Source organism: Lontra canadensis, unplaced genomic scaffold (assembly GCF_010015895.1).
Source record: "Lontra canadensis isolate GAN:19392208 unplaced genomic scaffold, GSC_riverotter_1.0 scaffold49, whole genome shotgun sequence".
NCBI lineage: Eukaryota > Metazoa > Chordata > Mammalia > Carnivora > Mustelidae > Lontra > Lontra canadensis.
Genome location: NW_022631043.1, coordinates 5977974 through 5999592, shown reverse-complemented (window position 1 = coordinate 5999592; position 21619 = coordinate 5977974). Strand labels below are relative to the sequence as shown.

General features: G+C 52.7%; 1 protein-coding gene across 1 annotated transcript in view; it reads right to left on the bottom strand.

Annotated features, from left to right (window-relative positions):
- ZFAT (zinc finger and AT-hook domain containing) overlaps positions 1-19924 on the bottom strand; it is a 180439-nt gene extending 160515 nt beyond the window's left edge. Inside the window, exon 1 of the mRNA XM_032873487.1 lies at positions 19571-19924. Coding sequence (XP_032729378.1) covers positions 19571-19589 — 19 coding nt within the window. The 5' untranslated portion in view covers positions 19590-19924. The remainder of the gene's footprint in view (positions 1-19570) is intronic.
- Between the last annotated feature and the right edge of the window lie 1695 nt (positions 19925-21619).

Here is a 21619-nt window from a genome sequence, read left to right as displayed (position 1 = left end):
GAGGCCTGAAATGGCTGCCTCAGCCTCCCCCCACTCCCTAGGAGCAGAACAATATTATCCTGCCTCCTTCGCTCACAAAGACCTTATGTCTGTGATGGCACCTGACCTGAGAAGGAGCTAAGTGTCACCCCAACTGCCACCACCACCATCGCCAACATCCTCAGTTTATGGAGGAGAAAGATAGGGCTCTGAGAAGTTAGCCGGCTGCCAAGGAGCCCCTCCAGATAAATCACAAAGTCAAAACCTGACCAAGACCTTCCAATGGGCCACCCGCCTGGCGGCCAACACTGTGCTGGGACAGACGTGTTTATTTCCTGGGATACAACATCGAGTCACTGCAAGGAATGCACGCCCGGGTCCCCAGCCCACAGCCCGCATCATGGTTACAGAGACTTTTCTAAGGATTAATTACAACTAGGAAGAGGAGCTACACCAAAAGAGGGACTTCGCTCTCCGTGTGTGTGTGTTATAATTCACGACGGCCATTCACTCCAGGGAGCAATACGCTGGGAAAGGAGTACGCCAGACGTGGGTGCCACCCCCTCCCCAGGGCCACACAGGTAATAAGCATGCCCGCTGCACAGCCATGCAACAGGGAACCACCACATGCAGGACCAAGAGCTTTTTTTAGAAAACACACACGCACACGCACACGCACACGTTCACGCTCACACACACACACACTAACAAAACAAAAACATGCGTTGTTACCAACACACAGGAGGAAAGGAGCAGGTGCCATACGCGTGCTAGCAGCACCCTCTGGTGGTCCATCAGGGCACTGCAGCTTCCATGCACCAGGCAGAAGAAGTGGACCACAAGGAAAATGTGGCTAACCTCTCCTGATCCCTAATTCTGGCAGGCACCACAGTTTGCCCACACCCACTTAACCTTCTCATAAATCCAGCGGGGGAGGGGCCGATGTTCCCCCCCCCTTTTTTTGAAGATATTATTTATTTGAGAGAGAAAGAAAGAGTGTAAGAGCCCAAGAGCAGCAGGAAGGAGAGGCAGGCTCCCAGGGCAGGACTGGATCCCAAGACCCTGGGGTCATGACCTGAGCCAAAGGCAGACACTTAGGCGACTGAGCCACCCAGGAGCCCCTCTGCTATCCCCACTTTAGATGAGTGAGCCGAGCCCAGGGAGGAGACTGCCAGGTCATGCAGCGGGGGCGCACACCCCAACACATCCCAGGCCCAGTGCCCAGGCTAAATGAGTCACCACGTGACATTTACTGCTGCTTTTTGAGTGGGGAGAGGACCCATCCTGGCAGCCCAGTCCTGGCCAGCCCAGCAGGTGAATCAGACCCAACACCAACCAGGGACCCTCTGTCCTCATCGCAAAGAACCACTGCCTAGCCAGTTCTCAATCTGCACTAAAGTTATTTTCAAGTCTTACGGTGCTCTCCTATTTACAGCCATAGTTCTGTGTGAAAGAATGCAGCTAAGCTGAAGAAGCCTGACTCAGAAGACACGGGAGCATCCATTCCCATGGTGTACAAAAGCAACAAGATTCCTCTTGGACTGTTTTGAGTCGGGATGGGGTTACCTACCCTTGGGCAGGTGCTGGGTTCGAGGGCTTCTTGGGTATGGTGGGGCTCTGCTTGGATCCACAAGGAATTCTGTCTGTGAACTCATAGACTTGTCTATTCTATAAACACCCTTCTACATGTATGCTATATATCAACTTGAAAAAAGCAAATTTTAAAGGAAAAAAATGTAAGGAAAAAAGCAGATTCTGATTTGCAAGTGGATCTCTTATTTAAAATGACACAGGAGGTGAGAGAGAGGGCAGCCATGACGATCAGACCCGGGCGTGAAGCCTCCTCTGCCCAAGGAGCCGTGCGTCCCTGGCACCTGCGGGTCTCCTGAGGGTCTGTTTCCTCGTCTGCTGTGGGGGCACCACACAGGACCAGGTCAGGAACCAACACCTCAAAGACCAGCAGTAGGAAGTGCACCAGCCTGAGGCAGGGCCTGGATACACCATCCCCTACTGGGTCCCCCCGACCATATGACAGATTCTGTGGAAGCCTGTGAATCTCTACAGGTCCAGAAGAGAAGTGGCCCTCAAATGAAACGGGGTCTTTGAGCCTCAGTGACAGTGCCCCCTGGGCCCAAGCAAGGGAGTGGACATAGTCCCACCCGACAGCGCCTCCACTACAGCCCGCAGGCCCTACAAGCACCTGCCCTCCCACCCACACCCTACACCCACAAATCATCTCCCCGGTGCCCTCCCAGCTCCGAGGATGGGGGACTGAAGCTCCAATAGGGGCGCGCCCTAATCTGTGGTATTATCACACCCCTCATAAATGCTGATGAACACACCAGCTTCTGTAACTCACCAAGTTAAGGTTTTTATTCAACGGGAGGGAGAAATCCTATGGGTGTTCCTTTGCTGGAACTGGATTAACAAAATAAGATAAGAAATGCTCAGGATCAGCTATAATTAACGCTGGGCCAACAGTTGCATTATAATTTTATGCATACACATTTCTTCCATGTTGAAAGTTGGCAGAATTTTTTTAAGCTATTTTTAAGCACTCCCGGAGCGCGAGCTTCGGGCAATGGAGTATATGCATGTTTAACATAATCCAAAGTGCAGAGCTGCCCCCCTTCCTTGGGAAGGCACCACAAGTAACACGCGTGAACAAGAGCCCACTTCTCTAGCTCTCCACTCTCCACCCCAGCAGATCTGTGTGAAGATCTGAGAATGGGGCGGGGGGCGAGGGGTCCTCCCGTACTAAGGATGGAGGTGGCCCCAACTGCATCTCTGGGATCATTTCCACATGAAACACGAAGTGTGTGACATCTTGCAGAGTTTTACAGGACATCTGAGGGAGACAGCAATGCCCACGGCGGCCACCAGGCCTCTGACTTCCCAGTGTTCAGTTTTTTTGTTGTATTGGTTTATTTTGGTTCCTTTGTATTTCTGAGGAGTCTTTTATCTCACTTCTGAAGGGAAAGGGCTGCAGGTCCCAAGCTCTGGGTTCAAACCCCGCCCACACCGCAGCTTCCAAGCGATGGGGCAACTTTTCCCTTCCCAAAGCTGCAGGCACTCAGTGAGAGGAGGAGGCCACTGAAGCTGCCTGCTGACCTCATGAGGACAATGGGGGGGGGTGTCATGGGGAACCAGTGGGAAAAGGGCTTTGCAGGCAGCCAAAAGCGGTGTAGATGCAGAACAGAACTGGTTCTCTGAAACCCAGGGCAGTCGGGCTGGTTGACTAAAGCTACGAACCATGTGCTTGGTGGCTCCTACCACAGACACTATCCCATAGAGAAGCCAGCATGGGGGCCCTACACACACACACACACACACACACACACACACGCACGGGCACACACAGGCACAGAGATGCACACGTGTACATAACACGTACCTGCATGTACATGTCTTAGATGCACGTGGCACACACGAGCTGTGCATGCATAATGTGTGTGCGGACACGTGTTATCCACACACGTACACGTGTAACACAGATGCACACACTCACACATGCTTCCCTTAGGAAAAGAAACGATGCAGGCAACTCAGAAGCTCTCTGAGGAATGGACATAAACCACCCAGCGTAAATGACGACAAGGAGGAGAACCCAAGGCTCTGGGAAGAGAAAGCACCACAAGGAGGGCAGAAGAAGTTGGGCGAACGGGGAAAGGAAGCAGAGAGGCCCAGACTCACACTTCCAGAGTCTGAGACAGACTGGCTCTTGGGGGACAGGTTGAGGGACCTGAACGGCAGGAGATGGGGACGTGGATCCCATAAGAAGGGTGTGGACTCCGCTGTGGACAGACAACCTGGTGGGGTTCCCCAGCCTCCTCCCTCCCCAGCAGGAGCTCAGATTCTACTCACGGTGTCTTCCCTGCTGCACCCCAAGCCACAGGGGAAGGAAGAGCCAGGACCCGAGGAATCAGGAGATGCCGGGTCACTGTAGCCCATGTTTAACGACCAGGCCTGTTTTCTGATTAGACCTGTCCAGCCCTTGTTTCCTCATTCTGCTTCCCACATTATTCTAAAGAGGAACTCAGCTTCTTCTCAGCATCACCCCAAGTACATGGCCTGGCACCCATTAGCAAAGATGCCACCTGCCCGGTCCCCATTCCTGCTGCCTACTCATGCCCCACCGCTGGTAACCCGGGCAAACACAAAGCCCTGAGAAAGGCTGGTTCTGGCCCAACCCTTCTCCTGCCTGGGCAAGGCTTCTGTTCAATGCACGCCGGCCCACATAAAGCAGGGGTACAAGGTGACAGGAAGGGAGGGAAGCACACGACTACATTTTCTGGGCTCAAGCTGGACAGTCTCATGGGTAAAGCGGGCTCGTAAGCACAGCCTCTCAGGGGGTTAGAGAGGGCTCAGCGCATGTTCTGTGCTATCATGTGTTGGGAGCTCTTCCTGCCTGAGGACCGGCTCTGGAGGGACTGCATCTCAGCCACCAGGGTTCAAGACACCCTTGCAAGCCTCCACTCGCCTACAGGAACGGGAGCCCCGGTGTGATTTCAAACTCTCTAGCAGCCACAGGAACACAAGAAGAAACACGTAAAATCAGTTTTAACCACATGTCTTTTGCAATCCAGGAGATCCAAAATATTACCATTTCACTTATACTCCATGGGTAAAAGATCGATGAGAAATTTCATTCTTTTTCTTTTTGTACCAAGTCTTCGAAATCCAGCATATATTTTCTACTTACAACATACCAAAGTTTGCACTAGACGCAAATCCAGTATTCACTTTGTTTCCAGAACCCCAGGCAACTTTCCCACTGCAGATCAGAGAATCGCGGCATGTGGATTCCACTCCCCCGCATCCAGAAAGACTGGAGAGGGCCTCTACCACCCCAACATCTTTGGGACCCACCGAGTTAGGAAAACCTACACAGGAAATTAGTACATTTAGACCTTGTCGACCAGTCCCCGTCCACACTGTTACAGGAGAGGGAGAAGACAAAGGGGTATTTTCATTTATTACTGTCATAGGCTGAGAAGCCGCCTGTCTACTCCAGGATCCTGGGGTCATAATCAAAAGAGATTCAATAAAATAAAAGCCTGGACAGGAACTGAAGGCAGACAGGGCAAACATGCAAATTCAACTTCAAATTGTAAATGCCTGCACTACTTATGAAAGCCTGAGATGAGTCTCAGTGATAAATTAGTCTGAACTTGAAAATTAATTCTTGGAGAAAGAACTGTCCTCTAATATCCAGCCATGCCACAGTTTTTTGTTCTTTTTGGTTTTTCTGCTTTTTGTTTTTTTCAAATTCCAGAAGAGCTTTAAATTAAGCAGGAAGAGCCAGTAGGAAAAGAGTTTTCCAAATCCCACCAGCCACCACCCCCGCCTACCAAATTGATCCGGCCCACTCTTCCTAGTAACTAAGATGTGAAGTATTAGGTATATTCTCCAAATGCCTGGGCTATTAGGGAAAAAAGCCCTTTTTAACTTATGCTCATTAGCTTCATAAAACAACATTTAGTAAGTGCCTAATGTATGTCACACATTATGCCGGGCACATTTAGAAATGAGGAAGATACAGACCGTTCCACTTTGCTCATGAGGATAATTTAAAGTGACTATGGTTTTATTTGTGGTCGAATTTCATACTCCGCTGTGGAAAGCACAGAGAGGTGCCTGAATCCGGCCTCCAGGCCAGCGTCTGCACGGGACAGACAGCCCTACCAGACCCTCACCTTCAGGGTCCGGCAGCTACCGTTCATGTTTACACAGCTGGGAACTGTAGAAGGTCAGACAACTGTCCTTGTCCCTGACCTGGCTCCAGCTAGAGCAGTCTGAGGGTGACCCTGGCAAGGCCAGCCCCTCCAGCTATATCTGAACAGGCTATCCAGTGGTCCTAGGGGTCTTCTACCCTGCAAAGCTGGCATCCCAGCCCTTCAGCCACACCTGATGGGTCCCCCAGCCTGGCACAGGCCAGGCCAATCCTGGCCCCGGCAAGTGTCTCTCAAACCGCCAGGCAAGTGTCTCTCAAACCGCCAGCCGCAGGTCCATACACACACACACACACACACACACACACACACACACACACACGTGTGTCCCCTAGGGGGCAATAAAGGGCAAAGGAGAACTCTGGCATCCAAGCGCTGGTTCAGGGCCGCAGGCTTGAAATTCTACAAAGTGGGGAGGGCTGGCAGGTGCCTGCAGTCTGCCTAGCAGACTTGTTTTAGTTCGAGAACCTTTCTTCAAGTCTCAGCTCCAACCTCACTTTCTCAGACAGCCTTTTCTTAAACCCCTTCAATATGTTAGGTCTCGGTTAGTCTCGCCCTCCCTGTGTTCACTTCAGCAGCAACTACCACAACGTGTGATCGTGTATTTAATGGTGTGTCTGTTTAACCTCTGTCTCCCCTAATAGACTGTATGCTCTAAAAACATCAATTTTATTTCATTCAAGATACAGTTAAAAGCTTAAAAAGATCAATGCTACAGGCTAATAAAGATATGCACCTATAAACAGAGAAATAATGCTGATTTCCTTTGTTGTGAGGACTAGAACGAGTCCAGATCGCTCACCTACAAGGCCCTGAGGATGTTAACCACCTCATTCCTCATTCTCACTTCCTGGCAAAACAAGTTAAGACCTTGTGCTGGGGAGAGACCCCATGAGCTCCAGGTGGGACAGCCACTGGCCAGCCCCCAGCAGGGGGAAAGCACTTCACTGCTCTGGTCTCCCAACTTTGTAAAATGGGACTAAATACAGCATGTGGAACACTGGTTTGAAGAGAAAGCAGACCCAGACGAAGGGCCTGGAGGTGAGATGCTCTGTGAGACAGAACAGGGTCCAGGTTTGCACAGGGCACCCCCGCTTCCCAGCAAAGGGACGTCCCACTTCAGCCGCACAGCTTCTAAGGGAATTCTGCTCCTTCCTGGACACTTATACCCTCGGGTCATCTCTGTGCTCCCCGGTCTATGCCACCCCAAAAAAGAAGCAAAAGTCAGTCCTTTCACTGAAATACAAGAAATACACTCAACCCAAACATTCACGCATTTAAGTAGAAAAATAATAAATAAGCAAGTATGGGGATAATCCCTAAAATGAAATACAAACAGAAACAATCAAACAGAACCAGACTTTAAATAAGCAACATAGGGGCGTCTGGATGGCTCAGTTGATTAAACCCTGCCTTCAGCTCAAATCATCATCTCAGAGTCCTGGGATCGAGGACATTTGGCTCCTTGCTCAGTGGGGAGCCTGCTTCTCTCTCTCTCTCTGCCTGCTGGTCCCCCTATTTGTGCACTCTCTATATCAAATAAATAAAATCTAAAAAAAAAAAAAAAAAAAACCACCAAAATGAGCACCATACCTGCACTGAAATGGGAGGGAAGAGCTGGGGAGGGCAAGCCAGGTCACTTGGGAAGCCTGCATTTGCACCCCCTTGGCCCCAGGTCAAAGAGACACAGAGATCCGATTAAATACTGAACTCGAGTTAGTGGGTCTCTTTCCCAGAGACACAGGTTAGCAATTTGGAAACTATTTTTAGTAGATCCTAGGACTGAGCAAATAAGTTACTTGCTGTGCGTACCGGGAGGCAGTCTCCTGGGTCAGAGAAGGGAGTTACAGATACCGAAAGGGAAGGGTAGAGTAGACCCGGGGCTGTTGGGTTGGAATTGGAAAAGATCCACAGATACAGATGTCAGCCACATGTGAACTTTCCACGCGTCTGCATGGTGGGCGTGCACACATGCACCCATTTCCCCACTGTGCTCAAGACCAGTCAGTGACATTTTGGCCATCATGAGCTCCCCCAGTCTCACATCTCCAATTCTCAATACCGCTCTCCGTTTCAACCCGTTCTCCTCCAGACACAGCCGATTCCAGAGCTGGAGAGGGCATGTCCTGTTGTTCAGAGACCAAAGAAGTTCTCAGAGAAAGACGGGGCACATCAAAGAGGCTTCAGCTAGCCAAATATTGGGGAAGTCGGGTCACAAAATTCAACAATGTAAAGGATTAAAAACCACTGAATAAAGAATTCATGAGTCCACAGATTCATAAAAAAATGGGAAACTCTTGCTCACAAAGACGGACACGGAATAAATGCAGAAGATATCACGGCATTCAAGACCCGTCTCCTGGCAAGCGTCGGTGATGACGGGGTCCAGCCGGACTCATCAGCGGAAGCTAAACCAAGGGGTGGACAAAGTCTGAGAAATGAAAGGGGCGGGACAGGGACCGGGTCTCGAAATGCTGCATCGTGAGCCAATTACCAAGGAGAAGAACAGTAACTATACTGTACCTCGGGAGAAGCTGACCCCTCACTTGCACCCCAGGCACACGGGGCCCAAGGGCAGGGCGCCTCCTGATGGCAGGGCCTCGACCGTGGCACTCACGCCCACACCCACACCGCGGGATCTGAGCACCATCACGACAAAACTTCGTGCAAGGCCCGAGGGAGGGATGCTCTACAAAATCACGGGGCCACACTTCTCAAGACGCTCAGTGTGCGCAACACAAGGACAAAGGAACCGCTCCCTGCTCAGACGGTGAAGGGACATGGCAGCCAAATGCAGGGCCGGAGCCGCGGCCTCCGCCAGTTGAATGGTTGAATTGTTGTTGGTTGAATTGTTGAAACCGAGGAAAGTGCACTCCCATCGGCAAAATCTGAAGAGCGTTGTGTCGATGCTCCAGTCTCACTCTGATCACCGGAAGCTGGTTGTGTGGCAGAATGTCCTTGTTTTGAGGACACAAACCCTGGCAACATTTTAGGAGCGGGTCAAAGGGCATTACGGCTGCAACTCGACTCCAGGGCTTTGGAGAGGAGGGAGGAGGCAGGTGAAGGGCGTGAGGGACATTCTGGGATGTCCTCAGTCCAGAAACTCACCAACGACCAGGAACATGCCCAGTCCTGAACCACAGGACCTCATGTCACACCCCCTCAGCGGCTCAGACCACACCCACAGGCACAGTTTAGGAACCATGGACATAAGGCTGTCACCGGCGCTGGTCAGGAACATACCCAGAGACTCGCCCAGCTGATGGCAGCAGCAGCAGAACAGGCAGAGAGAGAGGGAGAGATGGAAGGCAACCTCAAGAGGGGCAGCGAGACGGCCAGAGGGACGGGGTCAGAGGGACGGGGTGCGATGCTCAGACACCTGAGCGGGTGTGCTAAGGAATTCTTGTTTAACATAATAGCAGCAACAGCAAACGATGCCCTGATCCCACCAGTGCACCTCACAGCCAAGAATTCCAGACTCTCTCCGTCCTTGAGCCGCTCTGGCCAGGAACCCCAAAGGTCAATGGAAGCACCATGTCCAGCCCAGGATTCTTCTCCCAACCAACAGGACAGGCCTCCTGGGGGCCACCAGGGCTCAAGGGCACAGTGCCCTCCTGGATACCCATTTGCCCTTGACCCAGTCCCCGAAAGCCAGCCAGGAAGCAGTCCCTGATTCCATCCGTGTTCCCTGCTCCCTGAGGTCCTTCCGTCCCTTCTGCCCAGTTCCCGCCACGAAAGCTTGACTCCCCACCCATGCCTCTCACGTGGGCACTTCTCACGTGGCCTCTGACTCGAGAGCAGGACTCAGGAAAAATCAAAAGGAAAATTACAGCATGCAATGGTTCCCTGATGACTTTCTTCTAAAAACTGAGAAGAGGAGAAAGAGGCAGAGGAGGGGAGAGACAGGCATGAGAAAAGCAAAATCGGAGTCCAGCGTTCAGGGCTCCTGGCACTCTGGCAACCAGGACCCCACAATCTCCCTGAAAGTCCAGGGACCTCCTAGGGCTCCCCACCCCCAGCCCCGTAAGGCAGAGAGGGAAGTGAGGACAAAAGCTGGGTCCGCCCGAGTGCAGGCAACCCCACTCCAGGTCAAGAGCAAATTCTGGCAGGCAATGGGTCAGGTTAAAACCCCAACAGTGGACGCTTCTGGACTCTGCCAGAAAAGCAGGAAGACCCAGAGAAGGAGGGCTGCGGTTCCCCTCCAGGGGAGCGAGGCAGTGCAGCACCTCTGCTGGTGCCAGGCTGCAGGGGCAGGAGCTCGCGGCCAAGGTGAGGTTCAGGTCCTACTACTGCAGGGCCAAGGCGGCAGCCAGGTAGCAAGCAGAGGCCCAGGGATGCCAGGCATCCAGGGGTGGAGGCCAACAGCACAGCCCAGTGGTCTCCAGCAGGGACTCCAGGAATCTCTCCCAAGCCCACGAAGGCCCTGTGCTCAGCTGGGCACGCTCTAGCTCCCCAAGCCCTCGGGGCCCCCTTGAAGGCACCCAGCTGAGCACCAGCCTGAGAGGCCACCCTTCACGGGATTCCCCCCGTCGGAGAACAAGCTGCTCACAGAGGATGCGCTCCCACGATACAGAAATGGAAACAGCCCCCAGGGAGCCCTGAGGACTGTCGCATGGTGGGGCCGAAACTCCAAGCGAGGTCTCTGACGCCGCACAGCTGCTGCCACCCTCCGGCACCTTCATCTCCAGGGCGCCCCCAGACCCCCCACCATGGTGGCTGGGCAGCGGGATGGGGGGGCCCCAGACTCAGGCAGTGGACAGGCAGGGCGAGGGAGGGCTGTCCGGACTCAGCACTGGGGCCCAGCCCTGAACACGGAAGGCACTGTGGACAGTCAGGGAGGGACCCTGGGCTCACGGAGGCAGCTCACCCTGCTGGCGTCCTTCGTGCCTCCCTCTGTGCCTTTACCCTGCTCTGCCCTCTGCCCTCCTGCCACCCTGGTCACGGCTCTGATGTCACCCAAAGGTGCTGGGGAGGCCTTCCCCCCACCCCAGGCAGCAGCAACCTTGACACTGTCCACCCACCCACACACACACACCTCAGCGAGCTGATGCACGAGCATGTGGCTGTGGAACCATCCCCACGGTCGAGAACACACACGACAGAGCTCCCCCAGGACCCTGCAGTCCATGCCACTCCCTCATGGCTCCTGGGAACCATGGACTGCTTTCTGGCCCTGTCGTTCTGCCTTTTCTAGAATTTTTGAAAACCGAAAATCAGTCTGTTGTTTTCAATCATAGTACAATAAAGAATTTATCATCTTGACCATGTCTAAGTGGACAGCTCAGTGGCATTAAGCACATTCCTGCTGCTGTGCAGTCGGCCCCACCGCTTGTTTCCAGAACCTTTCATCTTCCCAGGTGACCCCCATTCCCATGAAAGAATCACCCCAGTCCGACCTCCTCCGAGCCTGCAGCGAACTCTGCAGTGTTTCCCGCAACCGGGCCGCTCCACGAGCCTCCCTAAGGACGGTCACCGGCTGGGCATCTAGCCTCCCGGGCGGCCTTCGCTTCACACAAGGGGCTCAAGGTTCATCCATGTCACCGCACGCGCCCGAACTTCCTTTGGAGGAAGGGGTCCTGCCCCGTGTCCGGACGCACCACATTCCGCTCGGCCGCTCACCCGTCAGCGGACATCCTGATGCTACTGTATATGATGCTACGAACACAGCGTCCGCACACCTCGGAGACCCGGAGCCCGGGGGTTCTGGGGCGGTCCACAGAAACAGGACCGCTGGGTCACGCTGTAGCTCTCGTTTTCCTTTTCTGAGCACCCTCCATCTGGTCTCCACAATGAACGCCACTCACGTTGCCCCCGACAGCGCACGAGGGTTCTGGCTTCTCCACGTGCTCACCGCGGGTCTTGTCTTTTGTGCCTGGTGCTTTCGCGTAACGTGCTTTGGTTTGGCTTCGGTTTCTTAAGATTACATTTTTAAGGAACCTCTATGCCCAACGTGGGGCTCAAACCTCCAACCCCCAAGGTCAAGAGCCGCACGCCCTACGGACCGAGCCGGCCGGGCGCCCCTCCCGTGACGTGCTTCTCAGGCGAATCCATGCTGCCGCATCAGCAGTCCACTCGCTGGCACTGACGAGCCACGTTCTGTCGCACGGCTGGACCACGACGTGTGCAGCGATTCCTGGGGTGACGAGCACCTGGGGCGCCTCCAACGTGGGGCTTCCCCAAACGGAGCAGTTACAAACACGCGCACGTATCTTCACATGGACACACGTTCCGCTGACCTGGGGCAATTACGGAGGAGTGGGACTGCTGGGTCAGACGGTGAGCTTGTGTCTGATGCGGCAAGACACCTTGCCTCCAAAGGATTTGCAAAGCGGCTGCACCAACCTGCCTCCCCGCCCCCACCCAGGGGTGCTCTGGGGACTCCCTGTTCTTACCCACCCTGGGTGGCATCAGTCTTTGCAGTTTCAGCCACTAGTGGATGTGTAATGCCATCCTGTCGTGCCTCTAAGTTACATCTCCCCTGCGACAATGACGTTAAGCATCCTTGCCCATGTGCCGGACCCACTTGTATCAGCTTCTCTGTAAAACCTCTCTCAAACATTTTGCTCATCTTTTTTTTTTTTTTAAATATTTAATTTAATTTATTTATTTATTTATTTGTGAGAGAGATTGCAAGTACGTAGAGAGGCAGGCAGAGAAAGAGGAGGAAGCAGGCTCCCCACTGAGCAGAGAGCCTGATGCGGGGCTCGATCCCAGGACCCTGAGATCATGACCCGAGCCGAAGGCAGAGGCTTTAACCCACTAAGCCACCCAGGTGCCCCTTTTGCTCATCTTTTAACTGATTTCGTCTTCTCCGTGGCTGTGAGCTAGTTCCCTGCGAACAGGATTCTTGGGGGCCCCCGCAAGGCCCAGCTTCTGGGAGCACCTTTCCTCGAGTGCAGTGTGAGCCGTTGAAGGCTCAGGCCTCAGCCGAGGCCTCGCAAACACAGCAGGACTGGACACATGTCAGCAGCAGCAGGAAGACACTTTCATCTTGGGTGACCCAGGTCTCCCCCAGCTGCCAGGCCCAACAGCAGACCCCAAACCTTCACACCTACAGCCCAGGTTCTGGAACCAGGCAAGGTCCTAACAGACGGCCCAGAAGGAGCCTCCCTAACGGCTCAAGGGCCCAACGTGTGCCAGGCTGCCGGTGCCAATACTGAGTGACCACAGAGCTCCCTGTCACCACGCCTGACCTTCTGCTTCTTTGTTTGCAAAGCAGAGATGAACCGGCCACTTCGCAAGGCTTTTGTGTGGAATAAACTAACAAGACGTGAAACACGTGACTGATCCCCGCTGACTCCCCCACAGCAACTGTCTGCTTTCGTAAAGGGTCAGGCCACTGTTTCACGTTTTATTGTGTATTATTACAAAATCCCTCCGTTATGTATTTAATTCTCAAGGACACTACTGAAATGTAGAAGACGGTCAGGGGAAGGCGAGGCTTGAGAGCCAGAAGGAAAAGACGGATGGTGGAAAAAAGGAAAGGAGCCTGTCATGCGCCAGGTGTGTTCCCACACCTCCTCTCCCAGATCTTTACAACAGGAGCTGTATTTGTATACAAGGTGACAGGGGCGCCCCAACCCACCAAGGTCCCACAGCCCTGAGAAAGCAAGACCAGGACCTCCACCTGCTTCTTCCATTCGAGGGCCCCTACTCCCTGAATTACCTGAGCTTGGCTCCCCACCTGTGGCCCAGGGGGAGGGATGTCGGGGCAGGGCTCCCTCCTGCTCAGGACAGAGTCCCAGAGCCCTCAGAGGCTCCCAACCACAGCGCCTCAGGGAGGGCTGCACCAGACAGTCGTCCCCAGGGGACTCTTCAAAGTGGCAGGGACAGGGTCTCAGTCCCCAGGATGGGTCTTCTACGGTGCTTCTGGCAACCTGCCCAGTGCTGCCCCAGTGCCTTGACCAAGCTCAGAAATAAAAAGAAGGAAGGGCATGGGGGCAGGGCGTGGTGCTCAGCCAGTTAAGGGTCTGCCTTCACCCAGGTCATGATCCTCAGGTCCTGGGATTAAGCCCCACGTCAGGCTCCCTCCTCAGTGGGGCCTCTGCTTCTCCCTCTCCCATCCCCCCCGCACCTGCCACAGCTTGTGCTCCTGCGTCTCTCTTTCTCTCTGAAATATATAAATAAAGTCTTAAAGATATAAAGTAAAATAAAAACAGGGAGAATTCAAAGGCCTTCTCTCTGCCACCGCAGGAAGGAACCAGAGCTCTGCTTTTTAGGGACCAGAGATGCGCTAAGCCTGGAAGTTTCAGATCCCTATGCCTGTTGGGTTCTTCACTCCTCCTTCCCTAAAAGCAAACACAGATGGAAGGCTTGCTGGTCTCTAAGGGAAAACCCAATCAATCACCAGTCCCATGGGCTTCCCCTCTCAACTATTTCTCTGAACCTGCCCTCACCTCTATTCCCACAGCCACTGCCTTGGGATGAGTGCCATCAACCCTGGGCTTTACTATGATGGCACTAATGATGGGTCTTACTCTGGCCTGCATGTTTGCCCTCCAAAAAATGTCCTCCTATGTATCTGGTTTGTTTTTTTTTTTTTTAAAGATTCCATCTATCCACCTGACAGACAGAGATCACAAGCAGGCAAAGAGGCAGGGAGAAAGAGAGAGGAGGAAGCAGGCTCTCCACAGAGCAGAGAGCCCGATGTGGGGCTCGATCCCAGGACCCCGGGATCATGACCTGAGCCGAAGGCAGAGGCCTTAACCCACTGAGCCACCCAGGCACCCCTCTATGTATCTGTTTTAACTTCAAAAATTGCTATACAGCTACGGTAATTCAGACAGTGTAATACTGATGAAGGATAAATGGAGAGAACAATGGAATAGACCACAAAGCTCAGAGTTGGACCCACACATAATTTTCAACAAATGGTCCAAGGTAAATTCAGTGGAGGAAGGAAAGTCCCTTCCAACAAATGAGTCTGAAAACACTGGATATCCACATTGCGGGGAGGGTGGGGGGGTGGCCCTGGGTGGAGATCGTACCTCACACCATACACAGACTAACTTGAGGTAGATGGTAGACCTAAATCTAAAAGCAATTAGTATAAAACTTTAAAAATAAGTAAGTAAAGACACTTAGGTGAATATCATCATGACCTTAAAATAGAAGAACATTTCTTTTTCTTTCTTTTTTTTTATTTATTCATTTGACAGAGAGATCACAAGTAGGCAGAGAGGCAGGCAGAGAGAGAGGAGGAAGCAGGCTCCCCGCTGAGCAGAGAGCCTGATGCGGGGCTCCATCCCAGGACCCTGGGATCATGACCTGAGACAAAAGCAGAGGCTTTAACCCACTGAGCCACCCAGGAGCCCCAAGAACATTTCTTAGGGTACCAAAAGCACTACCTATAAAAGGAAAAATAATGGTAAACCAGAATTTATTACAATTACAAACTTCTGAACAAAAGAAAATAAAAACTAATAACCGAGCAGAGACTGGAAGAAAATATTCACAACATATATATATATATGACAAAAGACGTATATTCAAACTATATATATATAGAACTCCTACAAGCCAACAATTAAAAAAAAAAAGAAAAGAAAAAAAAAGCAACCCAATGTTTAAAATAGGCAAAAAACTGAAACAGACATTTCTCCAAAGATGATACACAAATGGCTGATAAAGTCCAAGAAAAAGTACTCAGGATCACTGATCATCACAGAAATGCAAATTAAGTGAAATGCTACTGCATTCCCTCAAGGACAGATCAAAGGAAAAACAGTGACAAGGCCAGCTGGGTGAGCACATGGAGCAAGTGGAATTCTCCTGCGTGGCGACAGGTGCGAAACAAGTATTCCAGGAGGTTATCTGGAAGTTTCTTAAAAAGTTGGGGCGCCTGCGTAGCTCAGTCACTTGACTCAGTCACCTGGCTCTTGATTTCCGCCCAGGTCATGATTTCAGCGTGGTGAGATGGAGCCCCTCCTCACGCTCAGAGTGAAGCCTGCTTAAGATTCTTTCTGCCTCTCCCTCTCCCTCTGGCCCTCCCGCATCCCCTCCCATGCGCGTGCAAATGTGCGTGTGCTCTTTCACTCTTTAAAAAAATAAAAGTTAAATATACCTCTGCCCTACCAGCCAGCCATCCCACCACCCAAAAGCAAGGCAAATACAGATCCACAAAAACCCTGGACACAAGTGGTCATGGCAGCTTTCTTCACAATAACCCCAAACCGGAAATAAGCTCAGATGTTTGTCATATAAACATCCATACAATGGAAAATAAAAGAAACACAACCCTGGATCTCAGAACCTCTACGCTGAGTGAAAGAAAGCAGATACAGAAGAATTCTATGATGTTCTACGAAAAGCAGCATCTATGCTAACGTTACTCAGACCAGTGGTTGCTTGGGGAGAGGGGCAGAACTGGGTGGGAAGCAGCAAGAGAGAACTTTCTGGAGCGAGGACAGAGTTCTACACTGCCGGGTGTGGTAATACAGGCGGTCAAACTGTCCATTCACGGCCTGGGCAGTTCACTCTATATATTACCACACCTCGAAGAAATGGTCTTCAGGCAGCTGCTGAGGCAAACTGGCAGGTCCTATTATTCTCTCATTGATCAAAGTTTCGTAAGAAGGCCCCAACAGCTGTCTGCTGTTCCAAAGACCATCCCCATAGACCCCTAGGACCCCCACCCCTGCCTCCCACCCCAACCCCCACCCAGGTCACACAAAACACACCTGTGGGTGGCTCACAGGTGGTGTTGGTACCACGAACTCCTTTGCAGTGTACCTCTGCTCACTCCTCAAGTTCCAGTTCAGGCACCTCCTCCTTCAGGAAGCCCTCCCAGAATCCCCTGGCCTGAATTCTCAAGGCTCACTTCCATCAGAGCACCGGGCACTTTCTCTTAAGGGAACGGGTTTTTCCACAGCTAGGCTGGTGCCAGAGCCTCAGAAGGAAACAGTGTGTCAGACGTGACCTTCCATTCACAGCTCCTGGCACAAAGTTTGGCGCAAACATCTGGGTGAACCCAGGAATCAGCCTGGCAGAAAAAAGGAAGGAAGGAAGGTAGGAAGGAAGGAAAAGTAAGGTCCTGAGGGGAAGAGAAGTGGTGGTGCCCCCCTGAAGTCAAGATCTGGTGGCAGTAAGGCAAAGAGAAGATCTGACACAGAGAAGGAAGCCAGTAAGGGCCCCACAGGGAGCCGTGGGGCTGGCTTACAAGGCCCTTCAGGAAGCCAGGACGTCCAAGACCCCCAGTTCCAGAATGCCACTCCCAGAGCCCCCTGCTCCTCCTCTCCAGGTACCATGGCTGAGCGGGTCCCCACAGCCCCCGAGGACCCCAGCAAAGCCAGGGGCTGCTCTGAAGCCTGGTCTCCACCCTGCCCAGCCTGTGTCAGCCCAGACCCAGTTTGGGGCACAAAGGCACACCCTTCCAGACTTCAACACTTCGCAGCTCCATTTGTTACGTGACTTAAAAGTCTGTTACCAGATCTAAAATCCTTTTTTATGTTAATATGCCAAGCATAATCTTTTTATAAGCAAACTCAATTATCTATATATTTTCCGTTCCTTGACAAAAAGAGAGACAACTTCAAATCTCTAATAAATGTTTAATATATCTATTTGCTTCTCTCCTGGATTCCTTTTTTTTTTTCCCTTTAAAAAATTAATCAAAGTCTACCCCACCTTTCCAACCACAAATGTTTTCAAGCAGCAAGTAGACGACAATGCACTAGGCTTTCCAATGCAGAGACCAGGTCAGAAAGAGATAAACACCAGAGCCACCAGGCCCTCAGTAGGGAACAGGATTATGTCCAAGGGAGGGCACAGGGGTTCCAAGAGGCGTGATTTCCCTGAGGTCAGGAATCTGGTGATTGGCAGATCTCTTGGACTCAGAGCGCATGTTCTCTCCACCCTCCCTATCCTTTCAGCCCTTAAACTTGACACCTGCCCTTGAGAAATTTCAAAAGACATGAAATTTTAACAGGATAAACAGCTGAGAACAAAGAGAAAACTACACTCTAGGCTAAGGCCCCTCTCCGTAATTAAATCGGCCCAGCTTGATGGGGAGGCAGCGTGAGAGAAACTATCTATAAAAGGAAATGCAATTAAGGGAGTCTTTTCAATATACCTAATTCTTGACTGCCCTTGCCCTAGGCAAAAACTTAATTCTACTTAAGGACAGCTATCTTTGAGAAGTTGTTCTGTAAATTATGAGGCACTGGGAGAAAAGGAATAGGAACCATTTTCCCAGGTAAATGAGAAAGGCTGAGCAGGGAGGCCTTTGGTAACAGATCTCTAATTGACGGAGATGACCATCTCGGCCAGCTAACCTCCTAAAGCCGGGGCCCTACAGGCCCTCTGCAACTCCATCCTGCCATCACGCATTACCCTGCTCCCGTCCATCAACCTAACAACCAAGCAAAACAGGAAACTCTTCTCAGAAATTAGCTGATCACGAGTTGACAATACTACATTTCAAAACCTGATCTCTCGATCGCTCCAACTGGAAATTGAAACTACAACAAATGCCCAGGTTTCTTTTCTAAAACTGTTAACTCCCAAAGAGGAGAGGTGGGCAGTTTGCACCGCGTATCAGCAGCAGCGGCATTACTCGGGACGGGGAAGGCAGCACATCAGGCCTATTGTTAGCTTAAGAAAGCATGGGGGCGTAGGTCAGGGGTCCTGAACCATCGCTATAGCTCTGGGTCCGCTCTGCCACACACTCCACACACGCCAGATCGGAGACGACGCCAGGATGAGGGCTCCTTACCAATGCCTGGCATGGAGAGGGGGGCCGTGCCCAGCCGTAGAGGGAGGGGCGTCCCACGGCCAGCACACAGCGCTGGGTGTCTTCTCCAGCCTCCGGCTGGGGACACTCACTAGGACCGCTTCAGTACGAAACGACAGACTCAGAAGATGAAGCTGAAAGGGGCAGCTGTCACTGGGCTCTGCAAGGAACCCAGACTGGAGAGGCAAGAGGTTAGTTCATTCATTCCCTGGAGTCTCGGCGCTGTCTTCTTAGAACTGTATGAAGCTGAGCCCTCTGAACCTTCATCCCTCGTCAGTGAATGACACAAATTAGCACTGCTGCGAGAACGGAGCGGCGGACAGCCTGAGGTCAGTGCCAGAGCACGGGCGATGTTGCTAACCACAGGTGACCGGCCCCAAGCTCAACGTTAAGGGTCTTGGACCAGGTGTTAAGTGGAAAGTCCAACACGTACTGGGGCAGTCCGCAGAGAGGTTGGTTCGGCGGCGAAACCAGAGACGGCCGCCTGGAGGAGGTGCCGTTTGAATTTAACTTTAAAGGGTGAGGAACAGGGCGGCAGGTAGAGGGTAAACCACAGGCCATCACAGCATGCTACGGTCACCAGCAGCAGCAACGACGCCGTGGCCTGGAGTTTATGGCTCCCTCCACAGGACACAAATGTCCTTCAGCAGCGCAGTCAAATCCTGTTCCTACATGCGTCTACAGGAGCTACCCATTTCACAGAGGAGGAAAGCGAGGCCAGGCAAGGAGGGGGCCCCAGGCAGGGAGCTCAGGCCAGAACCGGCAAGCCGGGATTCGAACCTCCCGCCAGCCAGGACGCCTGCGCTCAGTCGCAGGCGCGCGGCCGGCCCTACCCGTCGCCCTAGAAACGGCCCCGCGCGCGCGCGCAGTCTCCCCTCGCTCACTCCGGAGCGAGCCGCATTCTCGTGACTTTTTTTAAATAAAACCCCGAGGCGGCGGGATACCACCAACGACCGAACGTGCCGTCAAAGGACGCGGCTACGTCCGCTCTCCGCCCGGGGCCGCGGATCCCTCCGCCGCCCGGCGGCCCGCGCGCTTCTTCTCGCCTCCAAACTCGAAACCGGTTCCCGCGCGCCGCGCCGCACCCCACCCCCACCTCATCCCCACCCCAACCCCCAGCCCGGCTCACCTGCCGCCCGCGTCTCCATGGCAACGCCACCACCGCGGTGGAAAAAAAAGCCTCGGGCCCTTCCGGGCCCCCTCCCGCGCTGACCGCGAAGACGAGGCGCCCCGCTGATGCTCTGCTTTTTATTTTTATTTTTTTAAGAAAAGAGCCGGCGAGGTTATGGCGAATCTGCGGCATCCAACATGGCGGATGGAGTCTTCGCCCTCCTCTTCACGGGGTGCTGACGCCGGCGTAGCGGACGTCAGCCTCGGGTGACCCTCCCCCAGCGCCGAGAGCGTCTAGGCTGGGCGGTCTAGTGCGCATGCTCCAGCCCGGCGGCCGCGCTCTGCATCCCGCTCCGCTGGTTCCACCGCTCCGCTTTTTAAGCCACTCCCGGGAAAGCGCTAACGAGAGGCCTGGAATACAGACCGCAGGATTGGGAGTCTTCCCATTTCGGTCTGGAGCCCACAGATCTACCCGCCTGCGCATCCTTGGACTCCCTGGGCTAGACGTGCAGGGAGAATTCTGGGTTCCTGTCCCAGTTCTGTTCTTTACTAACTAATCTGGGGTAGCGATTTAACTTTCCTTGGGCTCAGTTTACTGATTTGTCAGTCGGGGTGGTGACAGCCTGCCTCCCTCTCGAGGGCTGCAGAGTTTCCCCGAAGCGGGATGCTCTCGATTGAGTCTGGGCCGTTCAGCCAGAATTCAGCAGCACGGAGCCACCTGGAGAAAGTGGACGCCTTCCGTCCTGACTGTCCTGCAGAAAGTCCCAGCTGCGCCTGAGCCCGCCTCTCCAACGCTCGAGCACAGCCTTCTGCAGGGAGCATGTCTGCTTGAGATGTGATGACCTTGTTAGTTTCTGTTGTGAAGATCCGCTCTGCCACTTCCTTTGGATCTCAGCTCTAGTAACATATCCAAGGGGGCCCTCCCGCACCACCGCATCCAAAGTAACCCTGCTAAGTCCCTTTTCTGTTATCTGCACAGTATCTGTTAGCACCTGACATGAATTTATCTCCCTCTCATCTTGGTCACCCCTGTGGCCCCAGAAACTAGAAATGGGTCTGACAGTTATGTATCGAATGAATTAGTTTTGTGGACTTCTAAGGCTATCTTTTGTCTATAACAAATGATGGTGTTTTTCATTTATGGTGGTAATATGTTTTTAAACACAAGTGCTTGGGGTGCCTAGGTGGCTCAGTGGGTTAAAGCCTCTGCCTTCGGCTGGGGTCATGATCCCCGGGGGCCTGGGATCGAGCCCTGCATGAAGCCCCACATCGGGCTCTCTGCTGGGCAGGGACCCTGCTTCCTCCTCTCTCTCTGCCTGTCTCTCTGCCTACTTGTGATCTCTGTGAAATAAAATCTTTAAAAAATAAAAATCAACACAACTGTTTTACTTTTTTCTAAAGATTTTATTTATTTAACAGGCAGAGATCACAAGTAGGCAGAGAGGCAGGCAGAGAGAGAGGAGGAAGCAGGCTCCCCACCCAGCAGAGAGCCCGATGCGGGGCTCGATCCCAGGACTCCGGGACCATGACCCCAGCTGAAGGCAGAGGCTTTAACCCACTGAGCAACCCAGGCATCCCAATTGCTTTGCATTTTTAAGAACTTGTCAACTTTCAAGAAAAGGGTACATATCGAGAGACAAGGAGAAAAAACGTAAAAGGGAACCTCAGGTGAGATTTTGGGAAATACTGATTTGTTTTTACAGTTCCTCTGAAAAGCTTGTCTTTGCCTGTTGCAAGTCTTTTTTTTCTGGGACAACCTCCACTCTGTTGCTGGTCAACTTGAGATAACCTCCTTGGGACAGCCCTGACGCTCATGCCTGTGTGTTCCCTTGGCTCTGGCTCTTAATTTACCTTGCCCCATTCCCCACATGATTGCGTGTATGTATTTGCACAGCCCTCTGCCCGCGAGCTAGACCAGAAACACAGATGCCACATGGGTCTTTCTTGTGCACGGTAGTAGTACTGAATGAACCCATTTGTTCCCATTGTCACCTGTGTTTCCATAGTAAAACGCCCAAGAACATTGCGCTTCAGGATGGCATATCGAAATTCTCAGAAGCCTTGTGTC